Source organism: Megalobrama amblycephala, linkage group LG8 (assembly GCF_018812025.1).
Source record: "Megalobrama amblycephala isolate DHTTF-2021 linkage group LG8, ASM1881202v1, whole genome shotgun sequence".
Lineage (NCBI taxonomy): Eukaryota > Metazoa > Chordata > Actinopteri > Cypriniformes > Xenocyprididae > Megalobrama > Megalobrama amblycephala.
This window is the reverse complement of record NC_063051.1, coordinates 33144198-33168838: the sequence shown is the minus strand read 5'-3', so window position 1 is coordinate 33168838 and position 24641 is coordinate 33144198. Positions and strand designations below refer to the sequence as shown.

Genomic DNA, 24641 nt, shown 5'->3' with positions numbered 1-24641 from the left:
TTATGAACTTTTTGAAGCGTCAAAGTGTCAGTTTCATAGCCGTCTACGGAAGGACAGAAAGCTCTCAGATTTCATCAAAAATTTTCATTTGCGTTCTAAAGATTAACCGTCTATCCGGTTCGGAATGACATGAGGGTGAGTAATTAATGACAGAATTTTCTTTTTTTTGGGTGAACCCTTTAATCTTTCTCACCAGTTTCTCGTTGGTGTGTTCCTGTCGTCGTTCCTTTTCCACCTGCTCCTGTTTCTCCTGTCTCCTCTTCCTCTCCATCTCCTCCTCCCTCACCCTTTCCCTCTCTTTCACCACTCTCATCTTTTCCTTCATCACATTCAGCTCCACTTGTAACTGAGCGGCTCTCTCTCGCTCTGCCTCCAGAGTGCGCCCGACCTCCGTCTTCTGATTCTGCAGGCCCTCCAGAGCAGCACGGAGCCTCCTCACTTCCTCCTGCTCCTTGTGTGCCTCCTGCTCTGCCTCCTCCGCTTGCCTGCGCTTTCCTTCCAGCACCTGCCCTTGCAGACGTTCCAACATGGCTGCCAGGTCTTCCCCCTGACGCCTCTCCTGTTCTAGTTGTGCGCGTAGGTCTTGAATGAATTTTCTGTCATGGGCACTGGCCGTTTCCTGTCTGCGGGCTTCCTCCTCTAAACGGCGTGCGTGTTCCTGGGCTTGACGGGAGAGCGATTCCGAGAGCTCCGTCGATCGAGAGCGTTCCTCCTCCAGGCGGGAAAGTGCAAGTTCAGTGCGTTCTCGCTCCTGGGCCATTAGGGCCTCACAGCGAGACTGCTCGATCTGGAGCTCAGAGCGCAGGTTACTGCATGTGATGCGCTCCTGGTCCAGCACAGCGTTAAGCTGATTGACTTGTGATGCTTGCTCGTTCAAAGCCAGGTGCAAAGACTGTTTAAAAAAAAAAAAATAAAAAAAAATAATAACAAAACAAAGGGCAAATGATCCACATTTTAACTGCCATTTATACACCTCATTTAACCATGGCTATGATACACATCACCAAACAGTAATTAGGTTCGTTACTGCAACAAATGATTATAAATTAAACAAAGCAACATATAAAAAATAATTCAGTTAATAAACTTCATAGCGGATATATATATATATATATATATATATATATATATATATACACACACACACACACACACACTATATTATACTATATTATACTATATTATATTATATTATATTATATTATATTATATATATATTTTTTTTAAAAATATATTATATATATTATAAAATAAAATAAAAAAATATCCACTATGAAATTTGTTAACCGAGTTCATATGGTGATTTTGAGGGTATATATATATATATATATATATATTTTTTTTTTTTTTTTTTTTTTTTTTCCCCTCATAAAAGTCAGTTGAGTGATTCAATGGCTCATTCACAACACACAAAACAAAAAGAGCCACCACATACTGGCAAAATAATGTAACCCGAACAAAGAGCCACTGAACAATTCAGTGAATGAATCTGAAAAAATAAATTTTGATTAACTGATTCACTGAGATGAATCAGGTTTGTACATCAAAAATGTGTATTACCTCCTGCGTTTGTTGGTTTTGCTCAATAGTTTGTTGACTGTTGAGGCGCTGCTGCTGAAGGTCCTCTTGCAGTTCCTGTAATCTGGCCTGCTCTTTCTCCACTGCCTGTACACAGGCCTGACGTTCAGCCTCAACATTTTCCAGGTTCAGCCTTAAAAAGGCAAATATTAGAGGGAAAAAAAAAAAAAAATTTAAAGCATACTGTTAAAGTGATAATTCATATTCAAAGGGGTGCATGCACAAGTTTGCTGTACCTGAGTTTTTGAATTTGGCTCTTTAATTCCTCTTGAATTTTGTATACTGACTGAAGCTGCAGTCTGGTCTCCTCTAGCTCCACCTTCAGCACTGACACAGCCTTTAGCTCTGCCTCTAACTGTCCCTGCTGCTCTAATCCTCTACTCTTTTCAGCCTCCAGAGTAGAGCGCAGATCATTTGACACTGTCTGTTCCTTTTGCAGCAGCAGCTCAAGCTCTTCAACTAAAACAGTGCACAAAGTTAAAATTTGCCTTTATGACCGATTTTCTTGTTTTGTTTTCTTTTCTTTTCTTTTCAATATTTGCAGTAATTTTATCCCACTTCGACCATATAGGACACTGTGAAGTATTTACCATCTCTATGCAGCTGATGTTGCGTTTCCGTACCCTGTTCTTTTGCGGTTTGGAGTGAATCCTGCAGCTGCCGCAGCTGTTCTTGACTCTGCTGGGTGCTTGCATGCAGCTGCGCATGCAGGCTGCGCACCTCAGCCAATAGACTGTGACGGTCTGCGTTGAACAGCTGCTCTAAAGATTTCCACTGCTGCTCCTCCTGAAAGAGCAAAAGTTAATGAATGAAAAAAGCACATAAATGCATTTAGTATGTCAAGATCAAGATGAAAGGACATGAATGGTGTGAATACAGCATCACATGCTGGGCTGCTCAGCACCTGTTTCTGAAACAGTTTCTTCAACTGGTCCAGCAAAGGGGTGAGGTCCATCTGAGTGCTGGATGTCATGAAAGCCTGAAGCTGAGAGTGAAGCCACTCCCGTTCACTGTCAAACACACTGCGGACTGCATGTAACAGCTCGCGCCTCCAGTCCACGTCCCCACTGTCAGTCTTCATGCGTGTACACACAAACACAAAAATTTAAATGCAAGGAGTGTTGGAAAACTTGTGTTTCCATGTTATGTCTTTACTAGGGGTGTGACGAGATCTCGTGCCACGAGATTAAAATGTGACAAGATTTCTTGTTGAGGTGAAAAGATGTCTCGAGTGTGAGGGTGAAATTAGGATAGTAAACGTAGCAGTGACGTATTCATTATACCTCCACTGTCGTATAGAAATAAAAATCACTTAAGCTGCAGAGTCATACGTAGTGCAGCAGGAATCAGAGTTCACTGATCATGTGACGAGAGTAAGTGACGAGTTGACTGACAAGACCATGGTGGAGGATTCTTTGCACAAGAGAGCCTAAGCATCTAATAAATGTCTTATCTTGTAGAATGACATTCATTACAAAATTGATTAGTTAAAACAATTCAAAATGCACCTGCAGGCTATTTTTCCTAGTCATGCATTTCATCATTGAGGATTTCTTAAATACTCTGTTTACGAGAACGGGACAAGATTTTTACAAACTCGTGAGCTAACTGTCTTGTCACACCCAAAGTCTTTACCCTTACAAAGCCAATTGTAACATATTGATCCACAAATTTCTAAGGCCTCTACATTATCAACATTGTCAAATCTTTGCTGAAAAACCTGTTTTACAGAATCTTTTACATGCCTTCTGTCATGTGATTGAGTTTATATTTTTTAGCATGTTTTTTAATATAATTCTAAAACTGTCCACCTTCAGGTCAGGATACACGTCTTTTTGCTGTGAAATCTTTACTGATTAAAGTAAACATAAGGATGCATTTTATATTATTAGTAATATTTCAAGATGAACACTGGACTGAAGCAACTTAGGTGTACTTGATTATCCTTCCTTTCTTTCTTTTTCTTTCTTTCTTTCTTTCTCTTTCTTTCTTTCTCTTTCTTTCTTTTCTTTCTTTCTCTTTCTTTCTTTCTTTCTTTCTTTCTTTCTTTCTTTCTTTCTTTCTTTCTTTCTTTCTTTCTTTCTTTCTTTCTTTCTTTCTTTCTTTCTTTCTTTCTTTCGAAAAAACTTAAGATGCAAGTATCATAAAACTAAGCTTTTAAACATCTTACTAAGATATTATTGGGCTATATAGTGACGAATGATATTTATATGCATTTTATGCAAGTAGTCTGCTATACATTATAAAAGATACTTGTTATTTTGTACAATTTATAAACTTGTCAAATAAATTTCAATTCAATCCAATCTCATTGATTTACATTACAATATATCTTACTTTTTGACAATATGAATATCAGTAGCTGCACCAAAATTGCATATTTTAGCTCAGTTTGGGCCTCTGAATAAAATTCCTCAAGTATGAGCTCCTTATTCTCCAATGTATGCCAATCAATTAGTGGGGATTTGGTTCTGTTTCACTTGGATGTGTCAGAGTACTGTCACTACTTCCGTATCATTGTGACTTTAAGGATCTATCAGGTAAGCAATGCACAAATGAGCCTTACCCTGGGTTCCCTGTCAGCCATCCTGCAGAGCAGCTCTCTGAGTGATAGGATGGTCTCTTGTAAGGCCCGTCTCTCCCTTTGCCAGGAGGGGGGCGGGGCAGGCTCAGAATCTGGGCGAGACTGGCCAGATGGGGCAGGGCGATGGGACAAAGACAGGATTCTGCAGCTTTCCTGGTAGACACGTTTCAACATTGCCTATGCATGGAACAGACACAAATATAAAATCAATAAATCATTTCTTTACGTATAAGTGAGGGTAACATTTTGATGACAGTTTACCTGTAACTCAGGTGTGAGAGCATCATGGCTCTCATGCATGCTGCCTGCAGCGCTATCTGTGTACTGAGCAGGTGACATTCCTCTGCAGCGCAGATACTCCACAAAATGAGCATCTAAACGCTCTGTATTCTCCAACTCAAGCTTCAGCATGGCCTCTATTTCTGAGCTCACGTCTACACACATACATGAATTCAGATAACCAACAAGAGAAATTATTTTAACCTCCATTAAACACATGCAGTCTCTCACAAATGCATGCTTAGACACAACTCACTGCTGCCGTATCCATCGCTGACCCACTCCGGCACAGACTCAGGAGAGGTGGAGCCAAGTGGAGACCGAGATGGCGTTACATCCGAATTGTCCAATTCATGAACCTTAAAACATAGCACAATTATCATGACAATTACACCATTAGCTTGCTAATCATGATGTCAACTGAGAGAACCAATAGCACCAACTCCAACTATTGACATTTGATTAGGAAACTTTCTGCAAATACAAAAAAATCATAGGGAACCAAAGTAAGAGCATTTTCAGATATGTTGGATAAACTAACAAAATTCATCTAGCAAGAAAAGTGGTTGGTTTCACACCCATGAAGTAAAATTTAGCATTTAAATGTCAAATGTTATTTTCTGGCATTAGGGCTGGGCGATAAATCAATATAAAAAAAAAAGCAAGCAAAAAAAGAAGGTTCATGATACAGAAACTCAAGTGACAAAATGGCAAAATAAAACTTCTGTTCAATTAAAAAAAAAAAAAAAAAAAAAAAAAAAAATAATAAAAAATAATATATATATATATAAATATATATAATATATATATATATATATATATATATATATATATATATATATATATATATATATATATATATATATAAAAAAATGATAATAATAAAAAAACATGTATTACCGTTTCATCCATGTTTAAATATACAGTATAGAAGCACTTCATATAACAAAAATATTAATTTACAACAAAATATTTGTATTTGACTAAATACGATTGGTCAAATTGGTAAAAAGATTTATAATTTATTTCATTAGACACCATTTCTAATGATAAATTTAGATTACATTTATAATTACACTGTTAACCCATTCCTTACCTCTTAAACCTCCCTTAAACCTATCCACCTCACCATGTATTCCACCTCAATAGCAGCAAAAGTGTTTTGTAATGCATATACTTATTGTGTTCATATTGTAAGTACATAGTAGTTAAGGCCACCCAATATAAAGTGGGACCAAAAAAAAAAAAAAAAAAAAAAAAATTACCGTTGAGCCCTGGTACATTTCTTTGTAAAGCTGAATGCATGCTTACCTTATCTGCATCCAGCGAATCGAGCACAGAGAGGTGTTCGGACACAGAAAGCGAGCATGGGGATGCAGAATGTGTGATGGGTGGAACTTCCTCTGAAGGTGGGATAAACGTTTGTCTGGCGTGTGGTCTCTCTTTGTCCCGATCCATGGGTGAAGGCTTGCTGTGGAGCTCCAGGCTGGCGTTGTGTAGTGCACTGAGCTCTGAGAGGTGAGATACCTGCAAACGAGAGGGGCGCTCTTCGCTGCAGTCCAACCTCCGCAGTACTTCTGGGGAAGATAGGGAGGCGGAGAGGGACGGGTCACGGGAAAGGCCTTCAACGAAGCAGTGGCCGTGTTTGGGATGGTGGTCCTGCAGGTTGCAACGTTGTCGGAGCTGCTCTAGCTCCCTCTGCTGATAGGCCAACTCTTCTTCCTGCACAGCCAGGTCATCCTGCAGTCTCCGCAGCTCCACCTTTAGATCCTGGTTATGGACCTCGAGATCAGCCAACGCACGATCTTTCGTCTGATGGTGAAAGATCAAATCAGAAAACTTGATTTTTACATTTCCTGAAGTGTTGTTGTGTACAATTTGCTGCCATGTTGCTGGATTGTTGAAGGTCAGTGGCAGGGTTCTTACTGAGGTGTTATTTATATCACAAATTACGTAAAACTATATGTCACGATTTTAAAACCGGCAGTATAATGGAATTGCACGGCTCTATGGAATACTCAATTCTATTAAAGGGTTAGTTCACCCAAAAATGTCAATACTGTCATAAATTACTCACCCTTATGTCGTTACAAACCTATAACACTTTGGTTCATCTTCAAAACACAAATGAACATTTTTAACGAAACCTGAGATTTTTGTCCCTCTACTGAAAGTCAACTGCACCAAAACTTTGGTGCTTCATCTCTCAAGTTTCATTAAAACATAAAAACATAGATGAAACTCTTAAAGGTCTGGAACATCATAAGGGTGGAATAATAGCAATTTTCATTTTTTAGTGTACAAGTGTATATATATATATATATATATATATATATATGCATCTATATAAATGCCTCATTCATTCATAAAATAATAACTAAAATCAATACTTCAAACCCCTTTTTTTTTTTTTTTTAGGTTTATTTCATGATAATGACCAGGTGACCAGATCAATTCTATTACTTAGTGATGCCAATTGAACAAATTATTTTGCAAATCATGGTTGATAATGTATTACTTGGATAATAAGACTTTGGCTATAAATCCTAAATCTGAAAAAATAAAATAAAAAAAATAAATAAAAAATAAATAAAATAATCGATAAACCAGAATATATTCTAACATGTGGATCAATTAAGGAAAAACAAAAAAACAAAACAAAACAAAACAATGCACATACCTGTCCCTCTTCCCGTAGCTTCTCTGCTCTCTCTGTGCTGCTACTAAGCCCCTCCTTCACTGCTGTTAGCTCCGCCCTTAGAGCATCATGCTCCGCCCTCAGGTGGATCAGCTGCTGTTCCCTCTCACGTAAAGCAGTCTCAGCTTTAGCCAAGGTCTCTTCAGCACATGTCTGCAAACATAAAAACACTAAAATGTAACAGTCCTTTACACCACTCACTCAAAATATATTACATCAGCAGTTTCAAATGTCACTTAATTTAGCTAAAGCCATTCTATGATAAATGAGCAGAGCAAACTCAAGTCTCTTGTAAATGCATGACTCAACATATAAACTATTCCTATCTAGTTAGTGAACATGTAATAGTTATTATTAAAAGACATTATCTATTATTTGAATTGTTTCAAGTTAAAGCAACCGGTGTTTTGCTTCCTGTTTAACCACAACAAAAAGTACACTTGTCACTAGCAAGAAAAAGTTATTTGATAAAATACCTCTCCTTTGTACTCAAAATGCAGCAAATATAAACAGAGCAGCTCTCCACTTTACCTTGTGATAAACCAATCCTGAATTTAGATCAAGCTTAAAAATAAACCGTTTAAAAGACTTCAGACAGACTTCCTTTTTCTGTAAGTTTACTTCCTGTGTTAGCGGTCCTCTTGTGCCAGAGGGTTGGACTGAATCAGTCTGTTCCTCCCCTTTTTTCCTGCTGTTAATTTCAGGCACTACTGTGACTGCACACACAACATGGTTGATCTGCAACTAATTACAGACTCTGGAAAGCTTAAAACCCATGAGGCAACCTCCCACATAACTCAGTGTTTACATCACAGCACATGGAAAGAGATCCATATCAACTACAGTTTGTTTGTATTGCTGTGTTGCTCAAATTCCACCACAAAGGAGAAATTAAAACTATATATTCAAATACTCAAGAGTAAGCAAGGTTTAAAAGGTTAGTTCAACCCAAAATGAAAAATTTCTGTTATTAATTACTCACCCTCACATCGTTCCAATCTTGCAAGACCTTCATTCATCTTCGGAACCCAAATTAAGATATTTTTGATGAAATCAGAGAGCTTTCTGACCTCCAAATGACTGCAATGTTATTACCACTTTCAAGGTCCAGAAAGGTAGTAAAAGACATCATTAAAATAGTCCATGTGACTACAGTGGTTCAACCTTAATGTTATCAAATGATGAGAATACCTTTTGTGTGCAAGAAAACGAAAACAAAAATAATGACTTTATTCAACAATTTCTTCTCTTTCATGTCATTCTCCAACGCCGTTTACATTGTATAGGCAACAGTGCAGCGGTTCCGGGTTCTACGTCAGAACGCTGGCTCATTATTGGCCGACACTGTTCACGCTGATGCAGGAGCCGGCCAATAAAGAGCCAGCGTTCTGAGGTAGAACCTGGAAGTGCTGCACTGCCTATACAACTTGAACAGCATAGGAGAATGACAGGGATGAGAAGAAATCATTATTTTTTTATAGAAGTTATTATTTTTGTTTTGTTAATGGCACAAAAAGTACTCTAGTCACTTCATAAAGTTAAGGTTGAACCACTGTAGTCACATGAACTATTTTAACAATGTCTTTACTACCTTTCTGGGCCTTGAAAGTGGTAAATAAATTGCTTTCTATGGAGGGCAAATATCTTAATTTGTGTTCTGAAGATGAACGAAGGTCTTACAGGTTTAGAACGACATGAGGGTGAGTAATTAATGACAGAAATTTCATTTTTGGGTGAACTAACCCTTTAATTTAAAAAAAATAAAAATATAAAGTTTTCCAAGGATCTCACCAGTACTTCTTTTTGAGCTTCCCCTTGTTTAGCCACCATCTCCTCCTGTTGCTCATGTAGTTCTTTTATGTAGTTCATCTTTGATGTAATTTCCTTTTTCAAATGTTCTATTTCCTCCTGGAGACATCCCTCACGTTTTCTCAGAGCCTCTTTCTCCATGTACAGTTCTCTGTTGCTCGTCTCCAAGGCACTGATGCTGGCTCTGCCTGCTTGGACATGCTCCTCAAGCTCTGTGAGTTTGGACTGTAAAGCAGCCAGCTCATTCTGATGCTGCTCCTCTTTGTGCTGCAGCTCTGAGATCTGGTTTTCCAGAAGCTCCTTCTCAACACGCTGGTTCTTCACCTCCTCCTGCAGCCTGTCATGGTCCTGCTGGACCTCATCTTTTCTCTCCTCCACCCTTCTCAACTGGAGCTCCGACTCTCTCAGGCTGGACTGATGAGCTCGCTCTGTAGCTTCCAACTCTTCCACACGGGCCACCAATTGCTCAGCTTCTGTCCGTTTCTCCTCTAGCTGTACTTTCAGCTCATTTGCCTCTTGTTCCAACAGGACCACTTTCCCCCTTTCCTCTCCGAGACTCCGGCCAAGAACCTCCACCTGACTTCCATACTGTTCCTCCTGGGAGAGCAACAGCCTCTGAAGTGAATCCTTCTCCCCGGTGGCACGCTCCAGCTCAGTCTGTAACTCCTGCAAGCGAGCACGAGACGACTGCAGAGAGTGGCTGCTGAGCTCCTGGCACAGGCTTTCCTCGGATGCCCTCTGCTGGCGAGGATGAGTGGACCAGGGAAAGTACGAGGACTCGGGGCTGTCAGTGCTGGGGTCACTGACCTCATGATGGTTGGGGTCAAGCTGGCTCAACTCCTCTTGAAGCTTGTTAATAACCTCATGGAGCTGCTCGGTCTCCTCTTCCTTTGCCTGCCGTAAACGTTCCTGGTCACAACGAAGGCGTTCGACCAGAGAGCGCAGCTCTTCAATCTCGGCTTGCTTTTCCTCTAGAATCTGAAAAAGGACCAGTTACAAACCAGCAGCATACTTAAAAAAAAAAAAAAAAAAAAAAAATATCAGGACAAAATAAATGACAGAAGTCTTCAAATGAAGCAAGACTGAAAGTCTGAAAGTCACTTTTGATAACAGAATCAACAAAGTATAAAAAGGTGCAGAAAGAGAGCAATTACATTATAGAAACAGAAATGAGATGTATTCGCTTCCATAAAATAAAATAAAAAATACCTCTGATTACAATAAAACTATCATATCATGCATGATAGTTGCAAACTATGCATATCATTTTAAACTTGTTTATAAGGATTAATCAATTTTGTTTATTCCTGTGTATAGAACTATTTAATTATTCAGTGAAAATTATTTAATTTGATTGGTAACAGCCCTATACTGTCTTATTCTAAATGAATTTAAGTATTTGAAATGAAAGATGAGGCATACATTAAATAACATTAGGGAAAAAAGGGTAAATATCACAAATATGCAGATGTAAATATGTCAAAGCTAAAGAAAAAAAAAAAAAAAAAAAACACTGATGAGAATATTGCTTTAGAATAAATTATATTTATGCAAAAAAAATTTTTTTTTAAATCCTAATTTTTCCCAGAAAAGCAACTTTTTTGAGATGGTCCTCGCTGCAGGGGGTGGGGTCTAGATCTAGATCCAACTCCTCCCACTTTACACATCCCTAAACCTACCCGACTCCGCCCCCTGGATCTCAAGTGTTCTGAAGTGAGAGGCTACTGACTTTTTTACTCTGATAAATAAATGACAGATTTTTAAGCACATGACAAGGCTTAATGTTGAGCCCTGATTAAGGTTTCATTAGTTAACTACTTGTATGAGAATGAATGAGCAATACTTCTACAGCATTTATTAATCTTAGATCATGTTAATTTCAACATTTACTAATACATTATTAAAACCAAAAGTTGTATTTGTTAATATCAATGCACTGTGTACTAACATGAACAAACAGTGAATAACTAATTTTCATTAATATTAACAAAGATGAATAAATACTGTAATGCTCTAATGAATTAATTAACATTTATGTTAACTAATGAGACCTTGTTAAGTGTTACCATTACTATTATTATACATCTTGAATAGGCTTTAAAAATGACTGTTATAAGCCTTAAGTGCTACATAATTCTGTAAACAGTAACAATTCTTGGTCGATTCAAGTTAAAACAACAAACAATGACTTGTGGTTCAGTAAGAGGCAAACACATTCAGTAACGGCTCTGACTGATTTGGGTTTTTGATTCACCAAAAAGATCTGATGAATAAAACTCATTTGTTTGGGAATTGGACACACTTACCTTATTATCATTGGTCATGTCCAGCTCCTGCTGCAGCTGGAGGATCTGCTGATTTAAGTGGTCGATCTCCAGATTCTTCTCCTCCAGAAGGGCAGAAGGCAGCTGAAGGATGGATTCATCGCTGCCCTCTTCGAGCCGCCTTGTCAGAGTGTCCACAGTCTCCTAAAAGGACAGATACAATGAGGACCTTTTCACATCCTCCATAAAATAACCTACCATATTCTACGAAGGTACTGCGCTACAATTTATTCAAGGTCGTGAACATGCTGGCCATCACAATACGGCTGCCAGACTACAGTCATTATACAGCTATAATGAGCCACAGCCTTACCTGCAGGTGTGTGATGTGAGCGTGGAGCTGCTCTTCCGTAGCTCTGCTCTCTCTGTTTTTGAGCTCCAACTGTAGTGTTAGTTGTCCGACTTCTTCCTCCCTCACTACTACATCCTTCTCAAGCTCACTTAGACGTTCCGACAGCAACTCCACCTAAGAGACAAAAAGTCTTGTATTAATTTCAATGTAACAAAGAACAAAAAGTTACCATATGCTGAAAACATGTTGCACCTACAGTTGTTAGACCATGGTGTTGTGTTAAATCTTAGTGAATCAAAGAATGAACTGGTGACAATTTCCAACAAAATCAGGCCAAAAGAGAATTTAGTTTTGAATTTATTTCTGGACTCAAACAGCTTGCCTGAGACAAACTTCCTAAAAATTTCACTATGGCTGGAAAATACCTTCAAACTACCATTGGTCTGTAGTGATAAAGTTATAGGTATCATTTCCAGTTTTGTTCAGCCCATTGAGTAGAAATTGTATAATCTGAAATTGTAATTCTATTTCAAAAGACACAAGCTGAATTCGCAACTTTTGGATGGAAACATAGCTAATGTAAAAAAAAAAAAAAAAAAAAAAAACACAAACATTTGGAATTAAAGCACTGTTTCCATCCCATGTGTACAAGAGAACAAAAGTATCACTTCCAGTATGCAGGAAATCAAAATGATCGCATATTATCCATTGCCCTTAAATATGGCTTATTTGAAATGTTAGTAGCAATTTTACTTGGCCGCTCGCTCCAACTTTATCCTAGATAAATGTGCGCTACTACTAGGCGCATATCCAAGTGTTTGTGTGAAGTGTGGAAGCTAAAGTATAGTGCGCTTTACTGCATGACATGGATCGCTTGCATTTTTTTTCCTGATAACAGCAGAAACAACTTCAAAAACTCAATATTTGTTCATACTCTGATTATATAATCCGTATGAAAGATGCATTTCTCTCTAAAGGTGCGTCCACTATACTGCGGAGATGGCGAGTCAGCAAATATCTCCTTGCCATTTTTTTCGACATTCATAATCATTACAAGTTGCTTTGTGGCAAGCTTTATGCGTACCAGTTAGGGGTGTGACGAGATCTCGTGGCACGAGATCTCGCGAGACTAATATGTGACGAGATTTCTCGTCGAGGCGAAAAGTAGTCTCGTGATGTTGTTGCCATGACAGAGTGTTAGGATGATTAGGAAAGAATATGCCACGCTTCGTTTACATTACGCCTCCACTGTCGTTTTGCTTTGTATTTAAATAAAAACCATTTAATTCAGTTGGATAACGGTTTCCACCGCTCCATATTTACAGAGCTACGCGCGATCGCTAAAAGTGAAAGTAAACGCGCGCGGACATTCAAACGCGATTTCAATACCCCGCATTTTGAAAGCGGCTCCCTGATGAATGCAAATATCTCTCAATATGAAAGCTATCTTAGGCTGGGCAGCGTAGTTGTAACCATCTCTTAGCTCTGTATCAAAGAAAAAAATGGTCTTATTTGCACTTTGGTTGCACTTATTGTAAAGTAATTACCATAAAAAATGAATAACAGTTTTCTCTTAATCTTATTAAGCACAAACAATAAGGTTTCATTTGTTAACCTTAGTTAATGCACTGTGAACTATCATGAACTAACAATGAATGACTATTAACTAACATAAACAAAGATTAATAAATACTGTAGCAAATATATTGCTCATTGTTAGTTGATGTTGGTTAATTAATGTTAATAAATGAGACCTTATTGTAAAGTGTTAACATTTTTATTTATACTGTTTTTATGATCAGTTTGAGGAAAGGAGTTCAGTTAGGAGGTCAAAAGTTGTAGAAGCTCATAAATCACGTACAGTAAGGTCTGAAGAGACTGAAATCATACAGAAGAGAAGCCAGTCAGTTGAGTTAGTGGCAAAACCTTTTACAGTACTTGAGTGTTGTTGTCTTTTACTGCATATGATAATTCATACTCAGTAGAACTGAAATTACATTCATTACAAGATGATTAGTTAAAACATTTTAAAGACACCTGCAGAATATTTTTTCTAGTCATGCATTTCGCCATTGAGGATTTCTTAAAAATAGTGTGTAAAAATCTTGTCTCGTCTCGTCTCGTGAACTCAATCTCGAGTCTCGTCTCGTCTCGTCAGATACCCGTCTCGTCACACCCCTAGTACCAGTATATGTTTAAGTAATTAAATTACTCTGATTGTTCAATCATGACATTCCCCATATTTCGATCACTCATTCTATCTTAATCCTGCACTTGATATATACACACCTGTTGTTCTTTGGTCTGCAGATCCTGTTGTGTAGCTTCCAGCTGCTCTCGGAGGTTGGGGTCAGGGATCATATCAGGGAAGCGGTGTCTGGTCTCATCGAGTTTGGACTGTAGAGCAGAGATCTGGAGTTTATTAGCATACTGCTGCTGCTGCAAAGCTTCTTTATCCTGAAAGAACGAACACACACAGATCAATACGGGTTAGAACTACGTAGATATTGGTGTTAAATGGAAAATGAATTCTAAATATCCCAAAACATTAACATCCAAATGAAGCAGTGACTAGATAACCTAATTGTGTGCCCAAATGTGTGGCAGGATTTTTGTAAAATCAGAATACATGCAAAACAAATTTGAACTTGTATGTGCATTTTTGTGCACCTGTGTGAGCTCCTGAAGGTTCTTGCGTGCTTTCTGAAGTTCTTGCTCCAGCTGTGTGACAGTTCGGCTGGCCTCCGTACAGCTCAGCAATGCCTGCTCTAACTCACGGATACGAGTTGCCAATTTTTCAATCTCTTCATTTCGCTCTTCCACATCACGCTGGCACTGCTCTTTTGCTGACAAGAGTTCACTATAGTCCTCCATCTTATCTTTGATCAGAGCCTGAAGGCTTTCCACCTGTACAAATATCACACACATACAGAATATGGACCAAAATAGAATGAGTGTGTGAATATTTGAATACAAATCAAAGCTCCTGACTAACATTTGAAAGCAGTAGCATCGGTGCAACTAGGTTCTACAGATGGTGGTACCAACACCGGATTTGTTAATGCTGGGGGGAGGGGGATTTTAATTTTAAATCATAAAAAGGTCATTTATTCATAAAATTAATATCGTTTTGCATTAATAAGTGCAGTTACTAATAATAGTACATGTTTATTTCTTGGAAAAGCACATTTGATACTAAAGCACTGAGCTTGAGTTAAGACGCAAATAAAATCAACTTTAACAGTAATGTGCAAAAACCTAATTTTTATAGTAAAAAAAAAAAAAAAAAAAAAAAAAGTAGTAAATATTCTACTTCTATTAAATTTATTACTGTTTTTTTATAGCATCATACTGAACTGACCAACAGCTTCAGTGGTTATAAAAGGAGCGCTCTTCAAATTGCGACTGCATTACACAAAGCAAGTAAAAAGTTTTTGTTTTTCATGATGAGACTGACTTTTCCTACTTCCTTCAGGACAAAAAAAAAAAAAAAAAAAAAAAAAAAAAAGTGCCAAACTTTGACAAATTAATTTCTTGATAATTTCATAAATTATAAACAATGATTTAAAAATGTCTAAATGTAAATTTAAAAGCAAAACTAGAGTGGAAATGGCCAAGCAGACAAGTGCTCCTCTGCCGCCATCTACTGGTTATAGCGGTAATTATGGCTTTTTTTTATTTTTTAATAAAAGTGTTTGTTTGCCACCAAGTGTTTTCCTAACTTTTAGTTTTACAAATGGAGACAGTCTTTGAAGGATGAACAAATAATGTTTTTGGTCATCACATTAAAAATGACATTTGATGTTTATCAGTTGGGCAATGTGGTGGTGGCACCAGTGCGAACCCTAACAAAATGTAGTCACACTGGCAGGAAAAATGTCCGTAACAGTCTGGAGTCCTGCAAATGCATCATGTGGGAATATAGGTCAAACAGCATCACAAATTTGCCATGAATGAATAAAACAACAGTTTTGCCAAGGATGGAGACATTTAAAGGGGCTACAAGAAGACAATCCTAAAAGGAACAGTTACAGTTGAGCCAAGATGGACGATTAAGACAAAGTCTCTCTCTTTCAGCAGCTTCTACATTAGTAAGCAAAGACATTTCAGAGGAAAGAGGATAAGCATGTGTTTGAGTTTAAATGGGTGAATGGAAGTGGAAAAAAATAATAACATGAGATACAGATGTGACTGATGTACTGTATATCTGCTGAAAAAAGGTTGTGACAAGCAAGACAACGTAACGCACAATAGCATCACATGCTCTACTACTTGAAACGCTGCATAAGCCATGCATATATGCTACAGGACATGCACATTAATGACTACAGTTGAATAACATACCTGAAGAACCAAGTCCTCAATCTACATCATTCAGTTAGGGAAAAAAAAAAAAAAAAAAAAAAGTTTCTAGATGAAAACATTCAAATTACTCAGATGTCAGAGTATCCGTCACAAAGAGTATGTGAGCAATGTGGTACGGAAGAGAATTCGGTTTCTCAGATTCTGCCTGCAAAGTATGGAATTTTTTTTTGATGTTCTCTCTCACTCCAAGATCAGTCTATTACCTCACAATCAAGAAAAATACAGGCATGTTAACAGCCAAAAAAGCAACTGCATGAAAGACTTCAGTGCATTAAACCGTTAATAGACCATATATAATATTTATACTTTTTATAAATATATTTATATATTTTTTTAATTTATTCTGCAAGGATGCATTAAAATCAACACAGTAAAGATCTGTACAATTTTACCAAAATTATTTTTAAATATAATGCTATTCTTTTGAACTTTCTATTCAAAAAATCCACAAGAAAAAAAAGCATAACTTTCAGTTTCCACAAAAATATTAAGCAGCACAACCATTTCTTGACCATCAAATCAGCATATTAGAAAGATTTCTGAAGGATCATGTGACACTGCAGACTGGAATAATGATGCTGAAAATTCAGCTTTGCCATCACAGGAATAAATTACATTTTAAGATATAATAAAACAACTTTACTCTATTTTTGATCAAATAAATGTAGCCTTGATGAGCAAAACATTTTTAAAAAAAATTATGAGAAAAGATCCGTTCATCAAATATAAGATTCTTTACAAAAGGGAAAATGTAAAACCGCAGTGGAGCTGAAGTGATTGATCAAGGAGGGGAAGTTGCTGGCACTCCATTCTGCTCACATACTCTTGTCAAAAATGATCCAATATTCACAAAAAATGGTGTCAGACACATCTAAAGTTCTAGACATTGACCCTTACCCTTTGACCCTTGCTGTCTCCTCCTGAGTGTCCTTTAGATGGATGTCTCAGCTGAGCTTCCAGATTCTTGATTTCCTGCTGAAATTCATCTCTCTCATGCTCCCGTTCCACTGCTTGTTCCTGTACAATCACAGTCATTTATTTCCCTAAGCTCACGCCAAGTCTGGCAAGACTGAAATGAAATAAAGTATAAAACATTCACATTTCTCTCAGCACCAGACATGGTGTGAACAGTTTTGGTGCAAAGAACTTCAGACAACAGAACAAACTGTTGGAAAGACTCACATCTATGAACTGGCGGTTATGTTTGAGCTGTTTCTCAAGAGCATCGATGTGTTGCTGCAGGTCTTCAGTCTGCAGGCGGTGCTGTTCCTCCAGCTGATGCGCACGGCTCTCCTGCTCCTCCAGGGCCTGCTCCAGCATCTGCAGACGAGACGCCAAACCACTGCAGTCCTTCTCCGCCTGCATCTGTACCTCCACACACTCCTGCCCCAGACGCTCAGTCTCCGCCAGCAGAGCTGCACAAATCCCAGGAAGACCAATGAATAAAATGTGCAACAGTAGAGTCCATGTCAACAAAACACTCACACAAACTGCAAATGCAAAATAAGATGCAAACATGCACAGGAGCTCCGGATCATTTGTGCATTCTCAACGCACAAATAAAAGCACAGCAAACTGGATCGAGATGAAAAGATTCGTAAGAGAAATTAAGTATTTGGACCTTCAAAACCAAATGTTTAGAACAAGTTAGACTGCAAAAAAAGATCACAGGATAAGCAGAGCATTAATAAACCACAAATTTAAAAATAAATTGCAAACTTCATCTGAAATGGATGCATTTAGTGTTCAAAAATGCAAAAGTAATGTTTTTTTAACTTAAACATTTACTTCAGTCGCAGATTATCATCACAAACCTGTCTCTTCCTCTGCGTCGAGGAAGCCTACAGAGCAGAAAGAATTTGTAGGATGAAACTAAACCCTTCCATCTTAAGCACAGAAACTTTCACAGAAATTTCACTGTGTGCAAAATAACACGCATATTTAACAGGCCGTGACTATTCGGCATGCACCAAATGACAAAACTAGTTACGTAACTGCACGTTATGCAATTCATTCTGAGAATTAAATGAAAGCACGGCATCGTTAAAGGGTTAGTTCACCCAAAAATGAAATTTTCTGTCATTAATTACTCACCCTCATGTCGTTCCAAACCCATAAGACCTTCGTTCATCTTCGGAACACAAATTAAGACATTTTTGTGCAACACAGTGCAGTTCTTACGGGTTCTACCTCAGAACACAGGCTCATTATTGGCAGGCTCCTGCGTCAGCATCACATGCATGCACCGTGCTGCTCATGTGTACTGCTTGAGCCAATACTGAGCCGATGTTCTGATGTAGAACCCAGAAGTGCTGCACTGTTCACTACGTCAACAGTGTAGGAGACTGACAGGGAAGAGAAGAAATTGTTGAATTGCTGAAGTTGTTATTTTTGCGCACAAAAGGTATTCTCGTCGCTTCATTAATGTGGACCCATTGTAGTCACATGGACTACTTTTACGACGTCTTTACTACCTTTCTGGGCCTTAAAAGGTGCAATGACATTGCTGCCCATGGGTGCTTTAGAAACCTCTTGGATTTCATCAGAAATGTCTTTGTGTTCTGAAGATGAACGAAGGTCTTACAGGTTTGGAACGACATGAGGGTGAGTAATTAATGACAGAATTTTCATTTTTGGGTGAACTAACCCTTAAAATGAAATCACACCCCTTCCTCTCTCACCCTTCTCTGTGTCTCCGAGGCTGGCCGTCAGGGCTTCTCTCTGACGCAGGAGGAGGGCATGATTTTCATTGAGCTGCTGGAGTTGGATACGTGTGCTCTCCAGCTCCTCTGCCAGACGCTGCTCCTTCGTCTCCTTCTGCTGAAGCGCCTCCTCCAAAACAGCTTTCTCAGCTATGTAGCCTTCCATCAGACCTAGAGCCAAACATGTAAAATGCACACAGGACAGCAAATAAGTAGTCATAAAAGTGACTGACATTGAAGTAGGGATACACAAATATTAATCATTTGTTAACAACAGACCATAAACATGAAAGTGCTGACCTTCGGTCTTGTGCAGCTCCAATTGTAGTTGGCTCTTCAGACTGGCTTCATGATCCAGCTGCTCCAGGAGCTGAGAGTTTTGAAACAGCAGAGATGCTCCAGCCTCACCTCCATCTCTGAATCGCTCATTTAGTACGGCCTGCAGACCACACATCTGCTCCAACTACAGCAGAGAAAGACAGAAAGAGAAGAGACTGACATATGGCTTAAGAGGAATATAGGATTAAACAGTTCCTAAAAAGAACAATTACCAACAGCAAACTTTTGAACGGCAGTGTAGTCAAGTACCACATACTAAGCTAGAAATAAGTTCATTTAATTTAAAGCATGAGGAAACGATGCCACAAAATTGATAACACAAACCATTTTGTGCACATATATATGCATAAATATAACAGATCACTAACCGCTCCTCCCTAGCATTGCACTTCCATGTGCTTGTGGCCACCAACACTGCTTACTCTATACAATAGGCAGCATGCAAATTTAGCAAAAGTCAGTAGTGGATGGGACAGGGGTGAGTTTAAGTGCAGCACCTGTTGTGAGGACTCAGATAGCAGCTCCAGTAGTTTATCCACAGCGGTGCGCAGACGTGTACAGGCTCCCAGCATGAGCTCCTCTCCTTCTGCCTCCATCTCCCCCTCTGGCCCAGAGAACACACTCTCACACAGTCTCTGAGACAACTCCAACCCCTCGTCCACGGCCGAAGACCACACACTACAATCAGCATCTCTCTCGGTGCCAATCACCTCTCCTGGAGGGAAGAAAAAAAAAAAAAAAAAAATAGGAACAATAAATTTATTGTTAAAATCTGTTTTAAAGTCAACCAAAATAAAAAAAATAAACTAGATAACATTGAGATTATCAGCCAAAGCTTTCCTTCCAAATATTCTTAAGAGATGGTGCAAATAAATATATATAAATGTGTATTTTAACTGACATGAGAACTGTGAACTTAATTTTATTATTCTTTCATTATTATTATTTCATTATTACTATTACTATTACTATTATTATTATTACTACTATTATTATTATTACTATTACTATTACTTTATTATTACTATTATTACTATTACTATTATTACTATTACTATTATTACTATTACTATTATTATTACTATTACTATTACTATTACTATTATTATTATTATTATTATTACCATTAATAATAATAATAATAATAATAATAATAATATTACTACTACTATTATTACTATTATTATTATTAGACTTATTATCGGCCTAACTTATTAACTTAAAATATCAAGGGGAATTTCCAGTAAATATATTAGGTGAAATAGGTTCAGCTAGTAAAAACGTTGGGGAATCCCTGCATTGCATGCAAAATGAAATGACATGAATGTGTACATTTTAATGTGTTTGAAAGACAAAAGCCTTCCAAAAGACAGTAATAGACGGTTAAAAGACTCACTGAATGATAATTCAAATAATAATTAATGTGTTCGTCAGAAGTTTACATACGATTAGACATGCAATGTTGCAACGTTGAGAAAACAGTTCTTAAAAGTGAAATGATTTCTGTAAATCCAGTGATCAAATGCTGTGGGTCTCAGTTTTCAGTGATAGTCACATGACTAGTGGCTGGTCTGTGTGTGCGCAATTCCACAAACTTAAAAGACCTTCTGAATGTATACAAGCAGTAGGCTTTTTTTTAGAAAGAAGTTTAGAAGACAGTAGTATGGAGAATCAACGATTTCTATATGAATAACATACTGCCATTGCGAAAATAACATTTAATCAAGTAAAAAGTAAAGTTTTTGGAAAAATTATTTTGGAATCTGATCAATACAGAGTTTTCATTCTGCAAACCCACAGAAACGTACCCGTTTCATGTGAATCTCGGCTACTCCTAGCTGTCATAGAGCTGGGTGTTTTGTCTCCAGACCGACCACCTGACTCACAAGCCCCTAATTTGTGGCTGATGTGCTCTTCTGTTGCCATAGTGATCCGAAGCATCTCTATGAGCATCCGCTGTAGTTTGTCACGTGCTGTTTGCGTGTCTTGTCTGATAGGGACAAAATAAAATGTTTAATTGATCAACAAAAAGCATGAAAACAAGGATGTTCACCAAAAACAGCATGCAGACTGTCAGTTACAGTTTCTCCAAAATCCCTCTTTCCGCATCTCTGTGGGTCAGCTGACCTTTCCTGTGTGGCTGTGTTGAGGTCTGCTCTGAGCATGGCCAGTAGATTGTCTCCTTCCTGGTTCTCCCGGTCTCTGCGTTGCAGGATCGTCTCCAGCGTGTCCATCTCTGCCCGCTTGCCCTCTAGCTCCACCTGCAGCCCGTTCACCTCCGCTCGCAGCTGAGGAAGAGGCAAGAGAGATACCACAGACAGGAAACCAGTCATCAAACAGGCAAGAAAGTGACTGCCTGAGGTGTCAACGCAACTAACAAAGGAGGAAGAGGTTAACGTCTTGAAGCATCATAAAATAAGCTTGCTGCTATTTAGAAACAACGTTTGTCTGTGGATAGTCCTGAAGTTCTACAGAATGAACAGCATGTCCCGTTTAAGCCTGAAGGATCCAAAGCCAAAAAGAGGAAAACGAGGGGGGGAAACAGCCACAAAAGAGACAATGTAGTACGCATTTAAATAAGGCTCCTGTAAGAACGTGTGGTGCATTTCACCAGCCAAAAGGCCCGCAAAGATGTAACCATAACAACCAGCTCTACCAACTAGGCCCTTTGTTATCATTTCCACCCACCACTTCTTATGTACAGATTAATGTTGTGTACCAGCATCCAAAACACCTTAAAATAGCGACTCATCTGTCTGGAAAGACAGATGAATAAAGTCTAGATTCTGTAAAACCTCCCTCTGCAGGGACTGACAATAAGGACTGCCCGAAGGCCAAGGGCGAGCATGAACAACACTCTGGACAATCAGACCAGTACTACGTCATAACAAAAGTTTATCATTTGCATGGGTTTTTAATCCCTGCCTGCTTAAATATTCAAGCGCAAAAAGACGCAAAAGAGAACTCAATTCAGTACTCCTGCACTGTGTGAGAAGTTTTGTGCGCATACACATCTGAAGTGCATGTCCACAAAGCCGCTTCGGACGCCCTGTTCATATGCCGCCTGAAAAACATTGTCTTTTTTCTATCTAATGTATATACTTGTGCTATTGCCATTATTTGTTCTTATTTTATTACTGACTGTTTACTTCTTTAAGTTAGGCTAGTAGTTTTTGCTGTGATATCAAAAGTAGAATCGAGAATTGTAAAATTTCACTGGTATCTGAAATTTGGAGTCATAACCTTATTTCTTAAGGTTGCATGGGTCAAACACAATGAAACAATAACTATTTCAACTTATTACGTTTTTGGTGGGGCCAGTGAAAATTTTGGCAGGGCAAATAAAAATTTAAACCAATCTTTAGCAATAAGCCCTGCTATGATTAACACCACCTGCTGGTGAGCCGACTAACAACAGATGGAGATTACATTTGTATCTCTACTGCTATTCCTGCAGTTCCTGGATGTGCAATGTTGAATATTCTGCTGAATTTGAATCAGCAAATTTTTAAAGCAAGATAAAATGGACCAAAAATTGCCTGTTAAATATTATAGGTTGTATTTTTAAACAGACTGATTATTTTAGAAGTGAAGCCTGGAAGGCAATTTTTTTATAATGAAAATGTGTGTGAAATGTTTTAAGTTGAAATATTCACAGCTTAAATATAGACCCTAAAAATGCAAGCCCTGAAAATACAATGCATTAAAATGCAAGCACTGTTAATGCAATATAACGTGCTTTTTTGGAGAATACATTTGTCATTGTTTTACTTCCATACTAGGCATCATACGCTTGTTGAATTTGTAAATGGTTGCAGAGAAAAGCTGGGCATCATACACTAAATGACTGATAATACACTACTAGACTTTAAGTTGTTCCAAAAACAGCAAACACACGCAAAAACATGCACCTTGTTGCTAGAAGTATGACAGATGAAAACAATGTGTTCTAAAATCAGCTCAAAATATCAAAAGATATCAAATATACTCTGACTGGATGGATAATCAGAGTGTGCATCCATCATACACTACTAGATTTTCTGTGAAATCTGTCAGCTAGCTCTCTCACCCAGACTGCAAATCAGGGCAAAAATCTGTGCACAATTTGTGTAGTGTATTCCAGACTTTATATACAAATTAAAAGAACACTGAAAAACTTCAAGGGTGAAAAACTTCAACAACTGCTGATTGTTTACTTCAAGGTTAAATAGTAAAATAAATAGTAATGCTACACTGAGCCGACTGCTTATTTGCTGTGGCTGTATGACCAGCTGACTGATTGGGTGTTGTACCTGTGACACCACAGTGTCCAGCTGCTGTAGTTGTGCAGTAAGTTGGCTCATCTTGTCACTGTAGGCGAGTTCGGTTTGCTCATGTTGCTGTCTTAAAGTCTTTTCCAGCTCCTCAAGAGCAACAGCCTTTTCCTGGTCACTCTCCTCCTAAAACACACACATAAACGTCATGGGTAACGCTGCAGAAACAGGCAGAGAAGCGATGACTCCCATATCACTCTTCAGCTTCACATTCTCCAATCAAAACAAACATAAGCCAAACGTTCTGAATGTAACCGATGAATATACCCTGTGATCTCTATAAAGAACAAAAACAAAGTGATCATTGACCAAAAAATAAGCCCCACACAAACCTCAAATCCTCATTCAGTCAGCCACCACTCACGTGTCCCTACACTTCCTCCCATCTGTAGGATTAATACTGACAGAGGATCTCTAAAGCTCCAATGGGAAAGTGGCCAACTGACAAACCAACCAGTATAAAAATGTCAGAAAGGCCCCGTGCTGACAGATTTGAGCTAGAGAACAGCTCTACAAGGTCAAATGCAAAAGTCTGACAGCGTCGGATCCAGAGAAAAGGTTTACTGTGAATGATGGAAGCTATAAATGTACAGTACAGGGTGGGGATTAGAAATAATTTGAGCTTAGAGTGGATCGTCCCCCACTCCAGATGTTAACTCCCTCCCCCAATAAGCTCAGCTATTGTTTATAAAAGCTGTGAGTAACATACACAAATATCATACCGAACAATAGTCACAGCAATAATGACAAGGACATGTGGAAGGAAAAATATTGCAAATTATAAAACATTTTTTTGCAACTTGTTCAAGTTACATTTAATATGATAAATAAATACTGATTTCATAAGTTGGAGTGAGAAGCACGCTTGCAAGTAAAACGAGCCATACTCTTTCTTAGGCCTAATTTTGTGCCAATGTTTATAGTTAATGCCTTTTAAAGTTTTTAAGTGTAGAGAAGTAGCTTACCATTTCTCATGAACATTACCCAAACCCCAAATTACTAATTTAGCATGTATGAACTTTAAAGCCCTCAAATGAATTAAATTACCAAGTATCATGTGCTCCCTTTTGTTTTAATATTTGTTATTAAACAATGTTGATTTTACATGTCAATTTAATACAGGGATATTATTAACAAATTAAAACAATAATAATAATAAAAAAAGTTTATTTAAAAAAAAAAAAAAAAAAGGTTAAACTTATTTCAGCTAGTTTTCAAGGCAACATTTCTCATTTTCATTTAGTTTAATGTACTACTATAATAAAGGTGGGGGGGGGGGGTCGTCTTTTAAGACATTAAGACTTCAGGGGACCCTGCCAACCTACTTAAAAGGGTCAGAGAGATGTATATGAAACAAA

At 38.1% G+C, this 24641-nt stretch overlaps 1 protein-coding gene across 7 annotated transcripts in view; it reads right to left on the bottom strand.

Annotated features, from left to right (window-relative positions):
• pcnt (pericentrin) overlaps window positions 1-24641 on the bottom strand; it is a 49160-nt gene that overhangs the window by 5929 nt on the left and 18590 nt on the right. For 3 of the 7 annotated variants that reach the window (XM_048200693.1, XM_048200697.1, XM_048200698.1), the window contains 25 exons: window positions 23263-23409; window positions 21098-21258; window positions 20779-20960; window positions 19468-19685; window positions 18932-19094; window positions 18611-18802; window positions 17744-17770; window positions 17112-17344; window positions 16827-16946; window positions 15909-15929; window positions 14235-14471; window positions 13854-14021; window positions 11586-11738; window positions 11255-11416; window positions 8931-9926; window positions 7122-7292; window positions 5753-6253; window positions 4698-4800; window positions 4424-4596; window positions 4145-4339; window positions 2483-2653; window positions 2169-2364; window positions 1815-2037; window positions 1561-1711; window positions 194-892 (listed from right to left, as the gene is read on the bottom strand). In XM_048200693.1, the coding sequence (XP_048056650.1) occupies window positions 194-892; window positions 1561-1711; window positions 1815-2037; window positions 2169-2364; window positions 2483-2653; window positions 4145-4339; window positions 4424-4596; window positions 4698-4800; window positions 5753-6253; window positions 7122-7292; window positions 8931-9926; window positions 11255-11416; window positions 11586-11738; window positions 13854-14021; window positions 14235-14471; window positions 15909-15929; window positions 16827-16946; window positions 17112-17344; window positions 17744-17770; window positions 18611-18802; window positions 18932-19094; window positions 19468-19685; window positions 20779-20960; window positions 21098-21258; window positions 23263-23409 (5763 nt within the window). The remainder of the gene's footprint in view (window positions 1-193; window positions 893-1560; window positions 1712-1814; window positions 2038-2168; window positions 2365-2482; window positions 2654-4144; window positions 4340-4423; window positions 4597-4697; window positions 4801-5752; window positions 6254-7121; window positions 7293-8930; window positions 9927-11254; window positions 11417-11585; window positions 11739-13853; window positions 14022-14234; window positions 14472-15908; window positions 15930-16826; window positions 16947-17111; window positions 17345-17743; window positions 17771-18610; window positions 18803-18931; window positions 19095-19467; window positions 19686-20778; window positions 20961-21097; window positions 21259-23262; window positions 23410-24641) is intronic. The other 4 variants (XM_048200696.1, XM_048200694.1, XM_048200695.1 and 1 more) reach the window with 4 other exon arrangements.